The sequence below is a fragment of the Thunnus albacares genome, chromosome 18, assembly GCF_914725855.1.
Source record: "Thunnus albacares chromosome 18, fThuAlb1.1, whole genome shotgun sequence".
Classification (NCBI taxonomy): domain Eukaryota; kingdom Metazoa; phylum Chordata; class Actinopteri; order Scombriformes; family Scombridae; genus Thunnus; species Thunnus albacares.
Window position 1 is genome coordinate 8,140,945 of NC_058123.1, and position 24,171 is coordinate 8,165,115.

Sequence of the window (24,171 nt, forward strand, 5' to 3'; positions counted from 1 at the left end):
ACACAACTCAGCAGGAAGGTGCTGCATTGCTGGGTTTAGTGTGAATGCAGCCTAACATGTAACCTAGGTGTATGAACGGTACTAAAATAAAGTTTACTTTGTTTCACCATCGGGATATGTCACAATTATTAATTTTACATAGCAACAAACAGATACATTACCTCATCTCTATGCATCTTGCAAACAGCTGTTTAAAAGAGAAACACTATTAAAAATAAGTTGCATCTTTCTTTCACTTGCTTCCAAAACAAATGCATGCTAGTCAGATCAAGGTGGTGGTGCTCATTATGGGAAACACTACTGTTTTGTCTACAGGGGCTGCCGAAATGAACACAAAATTTAAAGTTCCTTCTAGTAACTTTAAAATATTAAATAAAGAATTTAGTATATTTAATTATGGATTAAATAATTAATTTGTAAACCAATTTATTAATCCCTGTTTTATTGTACAATTAGTTATTAATTTTTTTTAAAAAATGATTTATTTCATGACACTTTTGGTCCTCCATACACTTTTACCCAGCGACGGCTCGTCGGTTGGTTGAGCTGGTGAGCTGTGTATTTTTTCAATCCGCCATCTGCAGCGCTGTTTCGTCCCCTAAAAAAAAAAACTCCATTTCTACTGGAAGAAAGCATAGAGGAGAGACGCAGTAGAGTACAACGGAGTGGAGGTGGAGTCTGAAAGGTGGGGAGGGAGAAGAAAGGGGAGAGGAGGAAAACGGGGAAAGGCAGATACAACAGAAACGGGGGGAGGACGGCGGATGAATTACGCTTTAAAAGTTGCATTACAACAAATTTGACAGTTGCGGCGAAGAGGAATAAAACAAGATGATAACGCCCTACTTCCTAGAGAATTTCTGGGTAGGTGGTGCTTTTTTTATTCACGGTGTTTACACCGGTGCTATTCCTTATTATTCTCCTGCTTGTGTTCCCTCCCTACCATGTTCATGTCAGCTAGGAATCACGTATTATTGACTTTGCTGAGGTAGTTGTCCGCTTTACAGGCTCACTCCGGTTAAAGCGGCGGTGTCCGGTGCCGCCAGACTGACTGGTCAGCAGCCGGCCATCGTTCATTTTCTTCGGCGATTATTATTTTGCCACCCCCGGGGTTTGGGCCTCTGTGCTGTAAACCCATCTAACTTGAAACCTCAAAGAATACACCCTCCGCCTCCGCTAATTGGCCGGCGCAGGCTCGCTTGGAATGTTTATGGTCAGTTCCATGAAAGCTATTGGTCGCTTCGGCTGTCAGTCACAGCCGTTGGACGTACGCGTCATTTTTCTTCCGTAACAAAGTTTCAGTGAGATGCCAGATGTTTAGTAAGTTAGCGAACAGGTTTTTTAAAAACACTAATTCAGCCTGATGCTGTGTTGGACATTTAGCTCACGTACAGCCGGTGTTGCAGCGTGTGTGCTGCTATTTCACAGTACACAGTGTTGTCTTTTCCCTGCCCAAAGGTCACTTCTCTCTCGATAATTATTTGACGTGGCTATGTTATAGCAAGTTAAAAAAAAAAAAGTACATACATTACTGATTGGAATTTCGTCTGCAGTTCTGCTTTCACTTACCTGTTTTTTTCAGCGTTTATTGTTCTTTGCTAAACACTAAATCCTTGAAGGAAGGATTCACAATTTTTCAAGTCTGTCTTAAAACAGTCAGGTGCCCAAATGAACACTGAAGTAGGCTTTTCTTGCTGTAATCATTCCTCCTGTTCATACAGGCCATTAGAAGATCCTTTCATAATACGTTTACAATGTATGTTATGGGGGCCAAAGTCCTTCTTCTGAGCAAAAACGTATTTAAAAGTTCATCTGAAGTTCACCTGTCCAAATTAGTCAAATCAAGTAGATTTCTTTCAACGTTACAGTCTGTTTAATGCCAAAGTTCCTCTTTTTGTTCCTATACTTTCACCACAGTTCAAAAGGGTTACATGTGGAGGAAACACAAAAAGGGAATTTCATACTAAAAAGACATAAATGTTGCAAATATCCACTTGATTGGACTAACTCAGACTGCTGAAGCCTCATATAAGCTTCAGATAAGCTTTTAAACACACTTTTGTACAAAATGACTGTGTGGACACACTGTGTATTTTGGCCCCCATCACTTACATTGAAAGCGCATTAGAAGGGGATCTTTTAATAGCCAGTATGAACAGGAGGAATGATTACAGCGAGGAAAAAACTCTTTCAGTGTTCATATGAACATCTGAATGTTGTTTTAAGACAGACTTGTAACAATTGTGAACCTATCCTTTAAAAACATCATTATTAAAAGTGAAAACAACCCAGGCTACAACGTCATTAGAGCTACAGCTGCAAGCTAAGGCCATGTGTTGCACTGTTGCCACTGCAGCAAGAGGTCGTGTTATTTCTAGTCATATATTGAGTCATATCTGAACTGTTATACATGCTGAAATCTCTTTGGTTGACCACATTTTTTTCCCCCTTTGAGCACAAAATGTTTCAGACAAAAGCTGTAGACAAGTGTGATGACAGAAAGTGGCGGATAGGCTAAATGCTAATTAATGTGTTATTGATTTGCTCTGCTGTTTTTCAATGATTAGGTGCAGTTACAGCTACAGAAAATGTGGAATTTAAATTGCATGTTGCCAAAATATATATATTTTACTTACCTTATGACTGCAGTGCTGATATGTTTAGCTTGTGCATTTGTCAACCAGTCGCTCAACTGGAAATAACCTCCATTATGGCTGCAACTAACCAATATTTTCATTATGGATTACTCTGTCGATTAGTTGTTTGGTGCATAAAATGTCAGAAAATTGTGAAAAAAGGTCGACCACTCTTTCCCAAAGCCCAATGTGACGTCTTCAACTGTCTACAACTCAAAGATATTCAGTTTACTGTCCTAGAGGACTATAGAAACCAGAAAATATTCACATTTGAGAAGGCGGAATAAGAGAATTTTGACTCAAAACGATCAATCCATTATCAAAATAGTTGGCGATTGATTTAATAGTTATGTAATCTCAGTCTTCCATAAGGTGGGAAAATTCAACCCTAAGTTTTAGCCTCAGTTGACCTCAGTTCCAGCTGGTGAAGGCTGTTGGGAGTCTGCCGCTGACGAAAGCTGATAAAATGAACTTTGTTAGCGAAAACTACATTAAGCGTCTGAAGCAATTTGGAGATTACAGTGCTGTCAACCTCCAAAGCCTCTTTTTTTTTTTCTTTTTTTTTTTTTCTTATATATATAAAGGAGACTTCATCATTAACTAAATGGAAAAGAAGGGAGCCAACACACTCCTGATTCTTCAATCTGCCCTTTGTGCCCCCGCTGCGAGCCACAAGAGCATCCAGTGATGGCAAAGATCAGCTGTGTGTTTAACATGCAGGACACACACACACTTGGCATTAGGGGATGCATCCATTTCCCTTTGACTTGACTACAAATCATCGACACAAGCAGAGACGCATACACACACACACACACACACGTTAGCATGTCAAGATTCGAAACGGATCTCTTTCACTTTTGCACAGCACGCATGAGAGCATGCGCACGTAGATTTTCTCCATACCGTTCTCTCTTTTCAACTCTAGTCTTTTTTAGAGATCTTTTCCTTGTATGTAACCTTAAGCTTGAGTCTCTCATTCAGACAGTATCTCCCCCTCAGCTGAATAAACAAGTTCTTTAGGAATCAGGACAGACATGCTACTGCCATGTTGTTTTTTCTGTCAGAGTTGCAGCACTTGATTGGTCATCGCTGGCTGCAACATTTCCGCTCGCTAGATTTATTTGCACGTCTCAAATAGCCATTTCCCCTTTTTTTTTTTTTTTTTTTCTTCTTTTCTTTTCTCCGGGTGAAATGTGCATGAGTAGGTTTGTTCCCTGTTGGTCTGTTGATGAAAGTTTTCATGACACAAGTGTGGTGTATGTGATTGCTCCCACGTGTGCTGAAATGTTTCAGTTGTTCGGTTGCAGGTAATAGACCTAATGCCCTACATGTCTGATGAGCTTAACGCAGAGTCTTCCTCAGCGCTCCAGCAGTGTCATGGGAAAATAATAAGATGCCAGTGTAATAAGCAAACAGTGTTGATACAGCCAAAGAGCCCCAGGGCATGCCTCTTCTCCCCGCTGTGTGTATTGTGTGTGTGGTCTAATAGGTTCTCACACACAAGTCACGGTCGCAACGCCAGAAGTGACAGCCTGACATATGAAGTGTCGCAATAAGAAGAAGAGACGGACAGTAGTGACGCATTTCCTCCATCTGAACCTTAAACACACAAACACGAGCTATATCGTTGCTTCACGTCTTTGTCTTTTAGAGGAAGGTCTTGCTGAGTTTTTTGCGACCGGACTGAGTTGCGAGGGTTTTTTTTTTTTTTTGTGTGTGCGTTGTTAACACAGACTCTCAGTTGTGCTTGAAACAAAAATCCTGCCTCACGGTGGTTGTTTTGCTTTTTACTGCTTGTGTTTCCAGCTCTCATAAACTCCTACATGTGAGCTGGGTTTAGAGGTGGTTATATGGGGCATAAAGCTGTGACAGACTTAAGCTCCTCTGGGATTCATCCAGTAAGCCGTATACTCGATCTCACATCCCTAACCATAAGTAGTGGTCAACTTCTTTGTGTTTATACCACAAACAAGGCCCGCTGTGTGTGTGTGTGTGTGTGTTGCTGTTGGTCTGATGAGTTGCGACAGCTCAGTGCACCGCTCCCAGACCTCCCTGGTCACATGACCGAGGGCAGACACTCTGATGTCATTCTGCTGTCTGCCCGCCGCTCTCTCTCTCTCTCTCTCTCTGTGCTCAAGGCTCTGGGGTCCACAGGCTACACTATGTTTTTTTTACAGCCTGTCTGGATAAAGAGAGAGAGAGAGAGAGGGGAGTCTTGTTTATCTGTGTTGAAACGCCTCGGTTAAAAGTGTGCGGTCATACATAATTTTCACCGCTTTCACCTGAACATTCATTCAGAGCATGAACACTCTTGATCCTACCTGACCCCCCCCCCCCAGTTTTTTTTTCGTTTGCAAGTGGAAATTATATGACCAAGACTTCCTAAAGCACACTTAGCCTTCCTATGATACATTTTGCACCATTATGTGATGAATACATACACTATATACACCACAGCAGTGACTTTAACAGCCATCACAATGGCATTTTTGTTAGTTCTCCTTACAAATTAAGAGGAATAGGTTTGTTTTGGAGGTAGCCCCACTTAGCAGCCATATTTAGTGTAATTTCTATACATACGCTGTGTTTTTGAGGGAAATCATAGGTTACTTGGCAATCAAGGAAAAACAAATAATCGAAACAATCTATCAAGCTGATTTCATTGTGGTTATCGTTTGTTGTTTGAAGAGGACGGTATAATACGGAGAGATAACCAGGGCTCTTTCCGTGTCATGGGTTGCATTACTGTCTGTCAGGCAATAAACGTTTGATTCCCTACACTCAGGATATTGAAAGTGGTATTACTCTCTAAAACAGAAAAGAGTAAAAATTCCTGTCCTCTTCTGCCCAGCAGATGTTACATGATAAACTGTGGCATTGTGGTCTGGCTTATCTGTCCTTTAAGGTGGCATTTCAGATTAGGGATGTCGGCTTTCTAACTGTTTCTCTTTTTTTTTGTGTGTTGATTTTACTGTGTAATAACGCTGACGTTACGCTGATGTTGTTCTGTGTGAAAACAGTACAGTAATTATTTTAATAGAGGTTTGCTGTGTGTTTTCTGGCCATAGATGGATATCTCTTATTGATTTAGGAGTCTGTGTGCTGATGAGAACGCTAAAGAATACAGTAATATCTTCATATAAGAGCAGACGTTGTCCTCTGGGGTTTTGGTTATGTGATACATCTTAAATAGTTTTTTTTCTTTTTCTTTGTTATTGAAAGACAAAATACAAAGCTTTAACATGCCAAATAGGTTTGTAACTGACAATTATTTTCATTTAGCGCTGCAATGATTAGTCCATTAATCAATCACACAGTCGCCAGAAAATTAATCTGCAACTATTTTGACAACTGATTAATCATTTGAGTAGATTTTTAAGCAAAAATGCCAAACTCTTCTTCTGTTTTACATCAACACAAACTAAACATCTTTGGGTTTTTGACTGTTGGTTGTTTAAAGCATTTGACATTTGAAGGCATCACCAAGGACTCTGGTGAAAATGTGATTATTGTGAATTGTGAGGGTTGATTTGGAAACAATTTTCTGACATTTTATACACAAAATGATGAATAAAGAAAATAACTGGCTGATAAATAAATAATTAAAAGCTGCAGCCGTATTTTCATTACCGTAATCTGCCAGATATTTTGTCTGTTAATGGTTTGATCCTTAAAATGTCGATACAACTCTCTGTAGACCAAAAAGACGTCTTCAGGTTGCTTTTTTCATTTTTCATCGTTTTGTCTGACCAACAGTTTGCAACCCAGAGACATTCAGGTTGCACATTCTCACATCTGAGAGGCTAGAACAAGGGGATGGACTACTCGTTGCAGCTTTAATGCCAAACTTCAAGCGATGTGTGTGTGTGTGTGTAGCACTGTGTGTTCTTCTGGTCTAAAAGCCTGATAAACATGCAGGTGAGACATCGTCTGATCTTTCCTTTCCTCTCATTTCATCAGGAACCGTTTAACCCGCTCCTAGTTTTGAGTAAATATCATTTGAACCATCCAGAAGTCATGCACACATTTTATTAGAAATTAAAGGGTTAAATTGTCTTCAGGAAATAGATGTAATCACAGATGTTAAGCTTTTGTTTGCATAATAATTATAACTCCAGTTGAGAGTTCCTTGAACCCTCAACAGTCAGTGTTCAAGGACCTGAGTCTTAGTAGCTGTTATTTTCCAAGGAAAAAACAGAGCACTTTTAGTCTAAATACCACTATATATAACCTGAAGCTATACTTAATTGCTGCTGTATATTAAATCCTGCATTTAATAGCGAGTGAAGTTGCCGCTCTTTCCATCCAAGCTCACCTTCTCCCTGCGTTTGAGTGAAAACAGTCTCTCCTCAGCAAAAGCTTTAGGGCACGTTCAGCCATGACGTAAGCCGTCTAGTTGCCCTTACCTACTTTTTTTTTTGCAGCCTAAAGCATACAAAGAAGCTGAGTCTCCTGTAGTCTGTGAGTGTTAGTGATATAGTGCAGTATTTCACAGCCAGTATTGAAGGTTCATGTCGGAATCTGTGATAAATATTTGCACAAACTGAATATTGGACAGCTTACACCCTTCTCCCTCTCCTCCTTTTTTTTTATGAACTCCTATCAGTCTGTAGTAAAGCGATCTAAGCTGCAAACTGTGCTGCAAACAAACCCGTGATTGACACATGTGCTAACCCCACAGCGTGTTATTCTCCTTTGGGGTGGGGCAGAGAGCTAAAAAACCTCTCCATCTAAATCCAAGCATAATAAGTCCTTCTGAATTTCACAATGTGTGGTTGGAATATTAAACAGCCCTCACGACGGCTTTCATCAATGAGTCTCCAGACGAGGACATTGAGAAACTGTGCGGGACTCTGGTATCACCCCCCCCCCCCCCACCCCCCCCCCCCCCCACCCCCACCCCCCCCTCGCTGCCGCACAAGTACATGTAAACTAGCTTGTAGAATGATTAGAGATTCGTAGTTAATTTTAAAGGATAGGTTCACGGTTTTTCAAGTCTGTCTTATAACAATAGTCTGGTGCCCATATGAACACTGAAAGAGGTTTTCTAATGGTTCCTCCTGTTAATACTGGCCGTTAAAGATCTTTTACAAGTGTGATTACAATGTAAGTGTTAAAAAATTCCCTGTTTGTGTCTCCCCAGACACAGTTATGTTGCGCACAGAAAGAAGAGTAACAAAAAGAGGGAATTTTGTAATAAAAAGACTTTGAAACTTTGAAACATATTCACTCGATTTGACTAATTTGGACAACTGATGCCTCCATATTAGCTTCAGATAAACTTTTTAAATACATTTTTGCACAGCAGGAGGAAGGACTGTGGATTTTGTCCCCCATCAGTTGCATTGTAAGTGTATTATGAAGGGTTTTTTTTAATGGTCAGTATGAACAATAGGAGCAAGACACTATTATTATTATTAAGACAATATTGTTTCAAGACAGGTTTGAAAACCGGTGAACCTATCTTCTAAATCTCAGACGTTTCATGTTTTGTTTTTTTTTAAAGGTGATGCTTTTATATTCTCGGCGACTGCTTTGTAAGATTTTTTTTTAGAATGGATTCCAGTATTGTAACTCGGTAAAACGTCAAAAACGCCCAGAACTGTTTCCTGTGTTTGTTATTATTTTTCTTGTGTATTCACTGATATCAGATTCCACATGAGCACACTTTTACACAGAATGGACTTTCTTCCTGTTGCCGTTCTGCTCTGTTTGAGCCTGTGTGGGTGTGTGTGTGTGTGTGTGTTTTCACTCACTTTTGTCACTTCCCTGTTTTGTGGACTGATTGGCCAATTGTCAGTGCGTCTTTCAGTTTGTGTTTCTTATTGTGTTGCCAGTTTAGTGTAAGTATTACGTAAGGTTAGTGTAATGCTTTCTGTCTTACCTTTCCGTCTTGATATCTAATGCAGTAGTTCTGTAGCTTGCGTATCACGCTGTTTGCTGTAGGCAGGGTAACGACTACACATGTACTTTTTTATATTTATCTTGTTACGACAGGAAACACATATCAGTGGTCTGCTCGTTGAGGTAAAATGTAGGGCGGTGAGCTGTAGCGTTGAGAGGGATACTTTCATTTCAGTGTCTGTTTGTTCTGTAAATATGGTCCTATTGAAACTACCTCTGAGCTTCAATTTCACACAAACCTTCTGACCTTTCATCTTTGTCAATGGAGGGAAAAACAAGGCTAGACCCTATGTGTTAAAGCTGCACACTGCACAGCTGCACTGATGTTGTAGCTTGTATACTGCTGAGTGTGGATCACTCCAGGAACCAGGAAATATCTGTTTGACAGTCTGGGGTTGAGGTGGAAAAAAAAAAGTTGACAGGCAGAATCAGACAAGAATGTGGATGAACTGCGGTGTGGACTGTGGTGTTGCTTATCATGTTCACTTCCGTCTGCATTTTCGCGAAAGTATGACATTTTCTTAAAGGGGACATATCAAGCGTTTTGTGATTTTCTGTTATTTTTATACTGTTATGATGTCGGATACCTATGTTAAACATGGTCAAAGTACCAAAACTTGAGGTGAATGTGTGTAAAAAAGCTCCCTGCAAGTCAAAAGCCAAGGTTTCAGCCGATTTGTTTACAAAGTTACCTCTACTTCCTCCTCGTGATGACATCAGAATGTTACGTAGCCTGTGATGCTAAGGTTGCTCCACGGGTTGTTTGCATTGTCCACTCGCATATTTCAGATCGGATTCAGGCTCAAACATGTACGGATGTATTTGTGAAGTTCTCATTTAGAGTAAAGAACGAGAAAAAAAAGTGAAATCCTGCTACTGTTGTTTGATTAAGTAGCCTTCCAAGCCGTTAAAAGTCTGCCAATTCGCAGCTCTCAGAAGCTAACCAATGCGCTAAAACGGCCTGTTTCAGACAGAGGCTGAACTGAGAGGCTGCATAAAGGTATAAGATATATAGGCCCACGTTTTTTTAAAAATGTAAATTATGCAGATATATTCCAGTAGAGAGCCCCAGAATATAAATACAGACCTGGAAATGTGCATGATACAGTATGTCCCCTTTAAAGTCTCCATTTGACACCATTAGGAAGAGCTAATGCTTAAGTTCTCCAGATATCTATTAAAAGAATTGATAACATTTAAAGCATTTGCCTAACAAGATGTCACAAATGATCCCAATCAATTATTGTGATTATTATTGTAATCTATTAGGCCACATGCCTGATCTAAGCGTATCTGTTCTCGGAGACAATTTATGTTTCAACAAAAGGGCATTTCCTCAGTTCAAGCCATGATTTGTATGTTTCCTCCTTTCACTGAACCAGCCTAATGGAGGGAGATGAGGAAGTAAAAGGATTCTTGTTCTTCTCTTTTCAGAAGTGACAAGAAAGATTTGAATTTAAGCCGTGTCATTCTGCGGTTATTTTCCAAACGGATGGAGCTCTTACAAACGCATTAGGGCTGCAACTAGAGCTGCAAAGATTATTTGATTAATCAAGTAGCATAAAATGAATCAGCAACTATTCTGATAATCGATTAAGTCATTTTTTAAGTATAAATACAAAATATTGCCTCTTGAATAGGAGGATTTGATGCTTTTCTTTGTTTTGTTTGCTTATGTGATAGTAAACCTGAAGATCTTTGGGACTGTTGGTCAGACAAAACAGGGCACTGGATAACGTCACTATTGATTTTCTTGATGTTATATACCAACGCTCTAACTCTATTAATCAAGAAATTGAATCAATCAAGAATGAAAATAATAGTTGCAATTCTAGCTACCCCTTTCACAAAGCCCAAAAGTACTTTTTAATGTTGCTAATTTTGTACGACCAACTATCCAAAAACAAAAATCCTCAATTGACATTCATAGAAGACTAAAATAAACAGCAAATATCTACATTTGAGAAACAACAAAAACTAGTGAATTTGTGGAGTTTTTGCTTAAAAATGACTGATTAATCGGTTATCGAAACAATTGAAGAATAATTTTCTGTTTGAACTAATTGGTTCCAACCATGGAAGTCATTCTAGCAAAAGACATTTGACATCTATCTAGTATTACAGCTCATAAATGAGGTTCATTATCTGATTCAGCCAGCTGTCTAACTATGTGATTGATTATGCTGAGCCAACTTCCTTATCAGTCCCAGCGTTTGATATCAATCTGTTATCATGCAGGATGTAGCTTAGTAACAAAGTGCTTCTTACTGGAAGTTCTTCTATGCAAACGTGTTGGTATGACATTGTGATTGTTTTGCTTTCTATAACTAATTCATTGTAGGTTTAATTCACTTTCTCTTTTATTTTACCTTTTATTTAACATGTAAACCATTGTTGAGTATTTAATTTACTGTAAAGGTATCATCATTAGCTTATCAAACATTTTATCAAACCTAAACCCAACGTTTTCCTTTATTATTAATTATTCAGAGGTATGTTTGCATTTTTAAAGCATCTGTGTAACTAGACACCTAGTGGCATGGTTACGGCAACACAGACAGACACCTCCCTGGCTATTTCTGGTTTCTTATTTGCTTGAATCTTAGACTGATCTACAACAATTTCAGATATTTTTTAACATCCGTTACCCTCAAACATGGCCAAGATGAGTATGGTTGACCAGAGTCTACTTCAAATGCAGCTGGAAGCCATGCAGACAATGAGATTGCTGCTTGTAGAGAAAGCCTTCACGGTAATGTACGATCAATAACTGAGGTAGCGTTGTCGTTTGTTGGTGCTTGTTTACTGATCTGTCTTCATTCTTTTTCTTTTGTATCTGAAATACAGGGTGAAAAAAACAATGGCTTCGATGTGTTGTACCACAACATGAAGCATGGCCAAATTTCCTCCAAGGAGTTGACAGACTTCATCAGAGAACGGTAAGTCACATCAACAGCAACACATCTGGTTTTATTATTAAGAGGTGGCCCTTTTCCAAACAGTGTGGTTAATCTATCACATACTACAAATTACTCATTAACCTATTATAAAGTGCTTCAATAAATGTCTTACCTGTCTTTGTTCTCTGGGTATTTAAATCAATCAGCACCTGCAGGTCTGGTTCCTTGTATTGTGCTTGTAATAACACCCAAAGACTGTGCTGAGACTGCAGCTAATCCACTCTCAATTTGCCTGACTGCTATAGATGTACAGACCGGTGACAAATTAAAGGAAAATATGAATACGGAAACTTAATTTGCCCACAGTTTCACCATAAGACATGCCATAAAAACATAAAAACATACATATAACAATACATCCTTTCAGCATAGTTCCAAGGAAGGACGATGGGACTTGATTTACTACAATCCTAGTTTTATTTATTACCATGAAACCACTTGGGACAAAGGATTTCTTGTAGATATTTATATTCGCTATCAGTAATCTATAACGTCTCCTTGAGGGTAAAGGTTCAAATTCACCGTACAGTGGGTGAGAGGGGTCATTAATAATTCTTAAGAGTTCATCATACATACTATTCAGCTGCTTTTGAGGCTTCACTAAGATTTTGGAGGCCATGTTCACTGTTTTCTGCAGCTTGTTCCTCCTCTCAATGTTCAGATTACTGTATCATATGATCATGTGAAAAGATAGGATGCTTTCCACTAGACTCTTATTCACAGTTTCCAGAATATTTTGACTCACTCCAAAATTGTTGACATAGCAAGTGGAGGCGTTGTGAACATTTTTTAAAAATGTGGTCAGTATTTTCCTTGAAGCTAAGACTACAGTCGATATATATATATATATACCAAGGTATTTAAATTTTATTATTTTATTTATTGGCTGCATTAAATCTTAACTGTTTTGTATGATGAGCTCTCAATATAAAGTGTCTCAGTAAGGTGTTGGGCCTCCATGTGCCAGCAGAACAGCTTCAATATGCCTTGGCATTGATTGTACAAGTCTCTGAACTCTTCTGGAGGGATGAACACCATTCTTCCAAAAGATATTCCCTTATGTGGTGTTTTGATGATGGTGGTGGAGAGCGTCGTCTAACACGTCAGTCCAAAATCTGCCGTAGGTGTTCAATTGGGTTAAAATCTGGTGACTGTGAAGGTCATAGCATATGATTCACATCATTTTCATACTCATCAAACCATTCAGTGACCTTTTGTGCCCTATGAATTGGTGCATTGTCATACTGGAAGAGACCACTCCCATCAGGTTGTAAATGTTTCATCATAGGATAAAGGTGATCACTCACAACTACTTTGTATTGATTTGTAGTGATCCTTCCCTCTAAGGGGACAAGTGGACCCAAACCATGCCAGCAAAATACCCCCCAAAGCATAACAGAGCCACCAGACCCCCTCACTGTAGGGGTCAAGCATTCAGGCCTGTACCGTTCTCTTGGTGTATGCCACACATGCATTCGTCGAGAATATGGTGAAGGATGACTCATGTTGACCATATCACTTTTTTCCACATCTCTGTAGACCAGTACCTACAGTTTTCATTCATCTTTGTAATGAGAGGTTCATACATTGCAACCCTACTATAACATCCCTCTCTATGTAATTGTCGACAGACTGTTCTTGCCAACACAGTCTGATCACGTCCTGCTTTGACATTCTCAGTCACCTGAGGAAGAGTTGCTCTTCTGTTTTTCCCCTTACATATCGCACTAAAGCACGAGCATCACGGTCACCAAATGTGCACTGTCGACCACAATTTCTGACCCTATTTACTGATGATGATCCCATAGATTTAAATGCAGATGTGACTTTGGCCACTGTTCCTATTGAAACACCAGCCAGTTGAGCAGTCTTTGTTACTAAAGCTCATGCCATCCGTGCCCCAACAATGAAGCTCTTTCAAAGTCACTTAGCTCAGCATTTTTACACATGCCACAGAGCATGATTGGATGTTAATTGCTTGATTGTACCACGCACTGCACCTGTGTGGAAGCGTCTGCATTTGTTATGTTTCTCCACTCATTTATTCAGGTTTTTTGCTTTAATTTGTCACCTGTCTTGTACATCTCTGACCAAATGGTTTTATTCCATCAAAATCCAATAGAGAGTCTCCATATTTACCATGAAAATTAACCAGTAAAATTAGAGCAAAGTGTGAATGTTACATAAACTTAACCTCGCTGTGGAAGGAGCTTAAACCTGCGCCCAACCCGTAACCTGGCATTATCTTACACACCTCCTGCCTCTGCAGCTTGATAATACCATAATAATAGCTCCTTTTCAAATTTCAAATTCTTCCCACCTCTGTAAAGATTAGCTTCACTGTGTGAGAGGGGTATGTTTATTACCTGCCCCATGATAGATGGTCTACCACTGGAATCCAGCACTGGATTCCATTGTCTACCTAACTCTGAGGAATGCACTCAGTCACTCGGACAGCTCGATGTTACATTGGGTTTAATATTTGACATGCTTGATCACCTGTGTCTTATTAAGTCTTATGAAAGCCAAGTAAAATCAGCTTCTTTTTCCTTTTGATAGTGGTTTTAAAAGGCAAATTTTCACCCTTACATACTATTCATATTCTGACCCTTCACAGTATCCATTCATAATTAGTCTCTGTACCAAACTTCTGAACTACAAATCTATTTTTCATTCATAAATACTTTATCAGTCATCATAAATGGTTGATTCATCCTTAATGAGGCTTTCAGAGAGCAGAGATTGAGGGGAAAAAAAGCATTCACAATCACATTATATTATGGTCCTAAAACAGCCATCATGATTGCAATGAATGTTATTTGAATGTGAACATATTTGAATGGGGATTTTTACATTTTACGGGTCAATTTCTTTCTATAAAAATGTGTATCAGCTGCACACAAATGGAAACAAAGTTGAAATATTTCCATTTTTGTATATTCTGTGTTACTTTATGAAAAGTCATAAAATTTCAGGCTAAAAAAAAAGCATTCAGAGTGTTTTTACTGCTCTAAAAATGTAAAAAATGGGTCAAATTTAACCTGAACTGATACGTAAGGGTTAATCACATCCGCATTTATTCCTTTGGTGACAGGCTGCAACAAAGGAAAAACACACAAAAATGAAATGTGACTCTCTATTGCTGATGATGATGATGCTTGTTATTGCTAGCGCACCACTTGTAAAGATTACCGCCGCTTAACTGTTCAAACACATTCATGTTGTAATAAATCATCGTTTAGCTTTTCACTTTGCTTAAATATTAGCTCTCTTCACAGCCTGCAAGCATGTAATTGTTTATACTGCTATCATGTATTATTCATAAGGAAAGTCATTTTTTTTTGGGGGGGGGGGGCACAGAAGGTCAGGTTTTAATTTATTGTGTTTATATTGTTTAGGAGTATCGTAATTCTTATCGCACTGTGCCAGACTCCAGGTTTTAAGTTCATATGGTGGGACTAGTGATGATGTTTCATGGTTTACCTTTCTGAAAAACAACACAATAGCTCCCTCTGGTGGGGGAAACAGCTCTTTGCACGGTGGTAATCTATCCCCAGCATCTTTCCCAGCCACTCTATCAGATCTCCAGGCATTTTGAGGCTAAAATTATATTAGCAAGCATTATAAATACTTAGGCAGGAGATTGTTCAACAAAATTGTCAAACATCTCACTCAAAAACTAAAAATTCAAACTGAATTCTTGCACTAGAACAGAGTTTTTTTTTCTCATTTCAAAGCAGAGAGCAGATCATGCAATCTACCACACTGTCCACATTAGATTATGGAGACATCCTGTGTGCTCATGCTGCGGCCTCCACCCTTAAACCCCTGGATGCCATCTACCACAGTGCCATTTGATTCATTACAGCTGACAGCTATAACTGTGAGTTATATGAAAAGGTTGGATGGTCGTCACTGGCGTCTAGAAGACACCAGCATACCTGTGTCTTCTTTTATAAGGCCTTGCTATTTAAGTCGCAGAGTTATTTAACATCTTTAGTTGAGCTCAGAGCTAATAACCATGACACCAGATCACAGAGCAGGTTGGCTTTAATAATTCCTCATACGAACTCTGAACTGGAACAGACTGGTTTCCAGCACTATGCATCTCATTACTGGAATGAAGTGCTACACAGCTTGTTCCTCTGAGGGACTTTAAAGTTTTACTAGCTGCTGTTCTTCATAATGTTTGTGATTGTTTGTTGTGTGTCTGAGAGTACATAATGATTGTTTTGTGATTGTGATGACATCCTATTGTGATCCTGTGTAGATGTAACCTGCGTAAGATCTCAATCTCAATGAGATGTCCTGAATAAATACAGCTTAATAATAATCTCCAAGAGACACACACACATCCATAAAATATAAATATTTAATTTAAAAGACAGAAAAATATTTGCTTGCAACTGTTTTATTCTTACTTTACTCTTAGTGGACATGACCACAGATGGTCAGATGGTACCAGAAGTTGTCAGTCTTGTTCACATAGAATGAAAGGAGAACTAAAATAATTTCAGCCAACAGATAAACATTCAGACTAGAGTAGAGCCCTCTATAGCAACCATTGTAAACACAGTAGTTTCAATTTTTAAAAACAAGTAAAAAGTTGTGTGCATATATGAATATGAAAGAAAAGAAAAGGAAAAATCTGACTGATAGTAAAATGTAGGAGAAGTGTTGTGGCTGTAGAACTGTAATAAAACAACAGGAAATGAATTGTAACTAGGCTAAAATTCTCTGGTTTCAGCTTTTTAAATGTGAATATTGGTTTCTCTAGTCCTTTATGATAGTAAACTGAATATCTTTGGATTGTGGGCTGTTGGTCGGGACAAAACAAGACATTTTAAGTTGCATCTTGGGTTTTGGGAAACAGTGATAAAACATTTTTCACCATTTTTCTGAACTTTTTCAGACCAAACAACTAATCGATTAATTGAGAAATAAATCAACAGATTAATCGCTAATGAAAATAAGCGTTAGTTGTGGCTGCCAAGTGTGTTTTGCACATTGGGTGTGTGCCCACTCTGTGAATGATAATCCTCTTGTCTGTGAAACACACACACACAAGTAAAACATCAGCCTTCATGAGTCCTGGTTTTGAAATAGAAACATTTACTTTTTACACTGTTGTTAAAAGGCAGAAGTTACTGCTGGCACTGTGGCAGAATGTACGACATGATAATAGTAACAAAATAAACTGCCATTGTGAAGTTGTGAACTCACACAAACATGCTCGTCTTTTTTAGCTTGTCTCATCCTCCTTGCTGTTGTTGTTGTTGTTGTTGTTATTGTTGTGTTACGGGTGAGTTTGTTTGCCTGTTCCTCCACTGGAGGTGTGTGTTTGTGTCTGTGTGTACCTTTTTATGTGTGTGTGCGTGCACGTTTGTCCCGTTTCCCCCTGGCTGACCTTGTTCCTGTGACGTGACTACACAGAGAGGCTGGTTAAATGAGACATGCATAATTCAGGCTTTCATTATAACACGCCTGCAGTTTTTTTTGGTTCTTTTTTGTTAGTTTTGTTTTTTCACTCCTGTCACTTTGCTGCAGAACGAAGGAATTAAAAAAAAAAAGGGGGGAAACTGAGAGAAGCAGGGGATTCAAACACTAGCTTTCACACTCTGTCAGCTTCAACATGGGGTTTAAGAACTAATCACAAGCCAAACCACACTTATTTGCCCACACACAGCGCATGTGGTCAAACATTTATGTTGCAAGTTCTGTGTGGGTATTTTTGGCAGGGATCTTCATTTGTTCAGCGGCATGCCCTATTTGAGCCATAACCTAGTTGCAAATACTTAGGAAAAACTTTGTCATACTGTATAATAGAAGGATTTTTAAAGGCAGAGTTGTTATCTTGACACTATTGGCACATCATACTTATAAACCTGAGAACTTGAATAGTTATTTTTAAATCATTTTTTATTGATTTAATAAATAATCTCTCTGTTTTTCTTCGCTCTGTCCTAGGAGTACTATCGAAGAGGCTTATGCCAGGTCGATGACCAAACTTGCCAAGTCAGCTGGCAACTTTTCTCAGCTTGGGTGAGTATAAACAGCTTTCTGAGTGTAAAAAAAAAAAACAACAGTGTGAATGAATGGCTTCGAAGTCCATGTCCTGTCCTAGCCTCTGAAGTGTCTTGTCGTCTTTTTGTCCCAGGACGTTCGCTCCGGTGTGGGATGTGTTCAAGACCTCGACAGAGAAGCTGGCCAGCTGTCACATGGAGCTAGTGAGGAAGCTGCAGGAGCTTATAAAAGAAGTTCAGAAGTATGTGGAAGAGCAGGCCAAAGCACATAAAAAGGTAAGGAGATGTAGAACAAAACTGTTGCACAAATGTAGAAGTTGGAGCGGGGTATTGTTTGAAAATGTTTGATACTAGCGCCGTTTGATCAAAGAACAGATTTGAGCAACTATTTGATTCCAGCTTTCAGTACTTGAGTACAGCTTTCAGCCAACTATTTTGATAATCAATTCATTGTTTTGAGTCATCTTTCAAGAAAAAAAATCTCTGGTTCCAGCTTCTGAAATGAATATAATTCAAGATGAATGAATATTTTCTTGTTTCTTGTAGTCTCCATAGATAGTAATCTGAATATTTGGATTTTGGACAAAACAAGACATTTGAGGACATCTCCTCGTGCTTTTGGAAACAGCGGTTGACGTTTTTCACCATTTTCTGACATTTTATAGACCAAAAAAAAAATACCGATTGAATCGATAATGAAAATAATCGTCGGTTGCAGCCCTAGTTTGATACCCAGCCCGAATCAAAGTGCAAACATGTGTCTGACACTCCTTTCTTTGAACAGTTTTTCTTCTTCTTGTCACAAGTAGTTTGCAGCTCCAGTGTTGCCGCAATTTAGTTTCATTGAAAAGAGTTAAATATAGACCCATTCTCACGTCTTGTTTTTTTTTTTTTTTTTTATCAGATGTTTCTCACTCTAGTTATTCCCCCTTAGATTGAAAGAAGTTGACAGTTTGACTTCTTTTAATAGATGATTCCATCTTGAGAAAACATAGCCTGCAGTATTATTTTATGAAGCAATTTTTTTTTAACACCTCACTCCTCTATCTCACCCCCCCTGCTAAGACACACCATTAACTCATATCTCATGCATGAAGCCACAGAACACACAGAAAAAAAGAGGAGCTCGGAATTAGAGGAGTTGTGTTTGTGCTTTCAGCTTGACAAAAAGGCTGTCAGAGTTTCTCTCAGTCACCTCCCTGCACTCCCCTGCTCTCGCTCTCTGCTGCGGTGTTAACGGTCAGATATAGCGCACACTGAACTTAAGCGGTGTGAATAACACCCGTCCTGAAGTAGCCGCCCGAAATGTGTGCATAATTTAGTGTTGCTTATAGTTTATATTACACAATAACCACGTCAAAATGGATAACAAAGTGATGATAAGGAGTAAAAACAAATGAACAACCAAGTTTACTGTATAGCCACTTTCGTTTTAAGTCATTACAACTTGATCATATTTCTCTTTTTATGGCTTAAAGTAAGTTGATGTGAGGAGCAATAGAAATAGAACAAACACCACTATATTAGTAGCTTTCATTGTTCCTGTGTGTGTCACATGCTGGTGAGTAGTGTTGAACCGGAGCAATAAGAGACTGAAATTGTGCGTTACGTTTTGTTTTTAAATCACATAATTAAGGCTTAGTAGTGGATGAGCGAATCATCTGTCGGAGACTGAGATTCAAGTCGAGTCGAGTCTTTTTTTTTGGTTTTGTTTTGTTTTTGTCAGTCAGTGTGTATTACAATAACAGGATGAAACAGATAGAAGCTTAGAAAAATGCACAGGGATAACATTTCAATGAGGAATTATAAATAAAGGGAATCATAAATATGTTTGAAGAGGAGAAGTTATTATTTCAAAGCAGATAATGCTGTGAATTTATTTAAGATAGTCAGGCCTACTCTTTTTATTTTCATCTAAAAATGATTCAAATCTCAAATAATTTCATTTGTTAATGTATTCTTGTTTAGATTTATTAGTTTTTATGCCTAAAGAGCAATAAAGCAGTAGGCCTACCCTGTTGAAGAAGAGATGTCAGTTATTTCACAGCAAATTTATTTTCACAGTGAATTTATTTTAAACCGTTTGTTTATTCATTTACACGTTGTTTTTAATGTTTAAAGTGAAATTAAAAATAGAGCATAAGAGCTGGATTTAAACACATACATGTGTGCCGCCTGTCTCGTTATTCCAATAAATCCATATGGTGGCCTGACATTATATGTCGGTAATTCAAAAAGGGTGTAATTCAAATCTTGCATCATATGCAGCTGTCTTTTATTGATTTTTTTTTTTTTTTTTAGAATGCTTAAAAATATGTTCCCATGACTCTGTTTCATTTGACCATGTTAATGTGACTGAAATCATCACTGAAACTCATGCCAATGGATTTTCTGGTTGCCAGATAGTCTATATGAAAAAAAACAAAACAGGAACGAATAGTCGAATCTTTGTATTGAACAGCCAAATCGGAGTCGGGTTCGGCCCTACACATAATAAACAAGGGTATCCGAGGACAAGTGTTGAATGTGTATTATGTTAACGTGAAACTATACGAGAAACAGCTGCATAGATAGCAGAGTAATGGGTGACACTCGCACATATTGTTCAGCCCATTGTTAGCAGAGTTACTGTACTGGACATGTGTGTCTTGTTAGACAAAAGAAGAGGTGGCGTCCACCCTGGAGGCTGTCCAGAACATCCAGACCACCTCTCAGGCGCTGCAGAAGTCCAAGGAGATCTACAATGCCAAAACTGTGGAGCAGGAGCGCCTCCGCAAAGAGGGGGCCACCCAGAGAGATGTGGACAAGGTGGGAGGTCACACTCACACGTACGCACACCCACATAATCATGGTATGGTAATAGGGCATGATGAAGTGCCTTAACACCCCAGTTTATACAGAAACTTTAACCCCAAAAGCCTCTTGCCGTCAGATGTTAAGTGGAGTTCGGTTTCCCTCTAGCTGATTTGTCAGCTGATCCCGGAAAACAGAGAGCCATTGTCTACAGCTCCAACAACACAACACAACTGCTCAAAATACAATCCTGTCTTACAGATGTTTAAAAACTGGCTCTCTCGAAACTTTCTTCAGTCAAACTCAGATAAATCAGAAGCCATTATCATAAACCCAGACCCCCCTTCCAGTGAGCACTTCTCCTCTCACTTCTCTATCCTGTTGCATCAAAAGCCGCTGCAGAAACCCGGGCGTTATCTTTGATAACAAACTGAACTTTAACCAACCGGTGAAGTCAGTCGTTCGATGGTGTTTTCTGCGACTTCATGATATCTTGAAAGTTAGATCTTTTTTTATTTATCCGCTAAGAATCTGGAAACTGTCATCCACACTTTCATTACGTCCCACTTAAACTGCTATAACTGGCTGTATTTCTGTCTCACTCGATACAAACTCTCCAACCCTCAACTAGTTCAAAACACTGCAGCAAGACGACTCACAAAATCCAATAGAGGAGTCAACATAACGCCTGTTTTAACATCTCTACACTGGTTACCTGTACATTTTAGAATTGATTTTAAAATTTTAATGGTTACTTTTAAAGGATTTTTGGCTTTGGCTCCTGATTAAATCACTGACTTACCAACTCCTAACGAGCCTGAATGCAGCCTGAGATCCTCCAGCACAGGTCTGTTAGCGAAGGTCAAGGCTAAAAACCAAGAGGAGACTGAACCTTTAGAGTCAGTCTCTCTTAAAAATACACTTTTTCAGAATTTCTTTCTCTTGAATCGGTTATTCTTCCGTTTTTACTTTACTTGTTTTTACTGGTAATTATACCTCGTTTGTCATTATTACTTTTATTTATTATCTATCTGGTAATTTCTCTCGTTTTTAAGTCTTTGTAAAGCGCTTTGTAACTTGTTTTTGAAAAGTGCTATATAAATACAGTTATTATTAGTGTTATTATTACAGTGTATAAACAGATTATAGCCATTTATCTTTCTGTTTGTACTTCTCAGGCTGGAGTTAAAGCCAAAAAAGCCACAGAGACCTACAAGTCGTATGTGGACAAATATGCCACAGCTAAGTCAGAGTTTGAACAGAAGATGGCAGAAACTGCACAGGTAATGTGTGATTTTTCTCTCTGTGCTTTCTTTTTTTTTTTTTTTTTTTTAAATGTGCTCAAAAACTCTGTCTATTGTCTGTCTGCGTGGTATGCAACACTTTCATTGTGTAATCTGTCAGTCCTGTGTGTGTGTTCCACATTTCGTGCCCTGTATTATCTCCAGATTGTGTTTTTTCCTCTGTAACGGAATCATTGTGGAAAGACCCTGATTGGATCCATCTGAAGGACTGATTAGATAAACTCCAAATTAAAATCAGATCAACAGAATTTGGCCTCCATATCCTCCTGCACCGCAGAAGCTCCGCCACCATAAAAGGTTCCAGTTAGCCCGGCGTTTTTTTTTTTTTTTTTTTTGTTTTCCCCCAGAGAAAGCGGCGTTGCAGATTTCCTTCCCCGGGATCACACAGTCTACGGCTCATCTCAAACGCCGCACATGTGGATATGAGTTATAAACACTGAACACATGTGCTCTCTGACATTACCGGGGCTCCTACATGTGTGTTCTCTTTGTCTGAGTGTGTCTGCGGGTGAGTGGGTGTGTCTGCGTGTGAGCGTATGCTAGCTGTTATTGCGGTGAATGACAAAAAAAGCGTATTATATTTTAGTGTGCACGTCTCAGAGACGCAGGAGTGAGCGGCTCTTTATCTCTGTGTGTTTGCGGTGAGAAAGGCTCATCTTCCTCTCCATCCCCACTGTGATTTTCCAGTTTATGATTATTTACACTCATTCTCCATGGTTTACCCCAAAAACCCAGAGTCAGACTTAAATGGAAGTATATACTAGCATTTAAGGTTGTGTTTTCCCTCATTCATCTACGCCATACTGCTGCTCAAAGCCAGAAATAAAACCCCATCAACGCATCTCATGAACAAAATAATTGACATCTTGTGGGAGGACCCGTAACCATCCATGTGCGTGTGTGTGTGAGAGAGAGCGCCGTAGACCACCCAGATGCATGGGAAGTGGCAATGACAGAATAAGGAAGTGCTGTTTCCTTGGCTGCATTTTGTTATCATGCCTGTTTAATGAGTCCGACACCATGATGCAGATTTGTTGCCATGCAGTTAATTTGATTTAAGCCAGTGGATGATTTGTAGCATCGCTAGTGCCATAACTACCCCCGCCCTGTGTTGCAGAAATTCCAAGACATTGAAGAAAACCACATTCTCCACATGAAGGAGATCATTCAGTCATACTCGCAGTCTGTCGACGAAACACACGTTCAAATAGGAGAGGTAAGTGCTCACATACATACTCTCAAACATTCCTGTGGGTGGAGTAGGTGTCTTGTTGACCTGAGGCTGTGCTCATTGGGTTCACTGTGTGTCATATCAATTAGTGTCATCTTTGATCTCACTAATCATTTAACTGAGAACCAGGAAATGGTCCATTCAGCCCTTTATGCCAAGCAATTAAAAACTGATCAAAACTCCCTCTCAGCCTATCTAAAACACCTCCATAAGTCCAAACACTGGGCCAAATACCGTGTCTGACGAGTTAAAAGCGTTGAACAGGCCCCTGTTTGTTTCTGGAAGAGCGTGTTTAGATTTTTAGAAAACGGCGTCAAGTCCAATTGCGAAGGCTTTCAAACACCGTTCACAAATATATTAATCAGTATTCAACATTAACCAGAGATTCCTTTTTCATGTGCTGCCGCTGTAGTTCCCGTATCGTCCGTAGAGGGCGACGCAGCTCCACCGTGAGAATGTCTCGGTCCTGCCTGCGGCTCGTGCGGCAAGTTGGAAAGAATGTGGAGCGACAGGCTACCACAGGTTATTCAGCCCCGCGGTTCCTGTGCTTCTGAGCAGGAGATGGGCAGTGCTGCTGCCTGTTGCTGAGCTAAAATTAAAATACAGCTCCAGTGTGGTGGCCAGTCTCACCAAACCAGACAATCAAGCAGTGAAAGAAATTATGATTTGGTGATAAATACTCTTCAAACCAGGGTGTGAGGGACTGTACAGGTGAGGTAAGAGGGAGAAAGAGGAGAGAGCAGGACTAGTTTTAACTTATATTGTGCTTAGCATTAGCTTAGAAGTTTCAGCCATAAGTGCAATAAGAGAAAACCTACACAAGGAACTTTTATTGGTTTTAACTATCTATAGCTTTTCCAGTTGTTAATGTCTACTGCATACAAGAACAAGTGATGAATTACAACATCAGTTTCTCCACACAATAGAAAACCAAAAGTAAACAAAACCTGCCCTCCCCAAGCTTTTCAATGGTTGAATGTGTTATGTGTGCTAAAGGAGTGCAGAGAAGCTGAAAGTAAACAAGGAGGAGGTCACAGAACTAATATCACTATTATTCACTCTAACATCATAATGTGCATAAGCTCAAAAGTGTGTTTACTGACTCTGCTAAAGAGCCTAAATTCCTTTTTTATAGTGTATAAAGTTGTTAGACTTAAAGAACAATTTAAGCTTGATCTCAAAGATGTCTTAGTATGCTCTTAAAGTTCATCATAGTGAATCTAGGACTGATAAATAATATATTCATATAATGTATATATGATATATCTATCACTCAGGCCGAGTAAAGTCAGCAGCTATGGTGCTTCTAACTTAGCTGGC

At 39.1% G+C, this 24,171-nt stretch overlaps 1 protein-coding gene across 6 annotated transcripts in view; it reads left to right on the plus strand.

The window, feature by feature from the left end:
• The first annotated feature begins 604 nt into the window (after positions 1–604).
• Positions 605–24,171, plus strand: part of fcho2 (FCH and mu domain containing endocytic adaptor 2) — a 46,944-nt gene continuing 23,377 nt past the window's right edge. For 2 of the 6 annotated variants that reach the window (XM_044333337.1, XM_044333336.1), the window contains exons 1-7: positions 607–861; positions 11,388–11,479; positions 17,468–17,542; positions 17,658–17,799; positions 20,179–20,331; positions 21,495–21,599; positions 22,738–22,836. In XM_044333337.1, coding sequence (XP_044189272.1) covers positions 829–861; positions 11,388–11,479; positions 17,468–17,542; positions 17,658–17,799; positions 20,179–20,331; positions 21,495–21,599; positions 22,738–22,836 — 699 coding nt within the window. In that variant the 5' untranslated portion in view covers positions 607–828. Of the gene's footprint in view, positions 862–11,387; positions 11,480–17,467; positions 17,543–17,657; positions 17,800–20,178; positions 20,332–21,494; positions 21,600–22,737; positions 22,837–24,171 lie in introns of all 6 variants that reach the window. The other 4 variants (XM_044333335.1, XM_044333338.1, XM_044333339.1 and 1 more) reach the window with 4 other exon arrangements.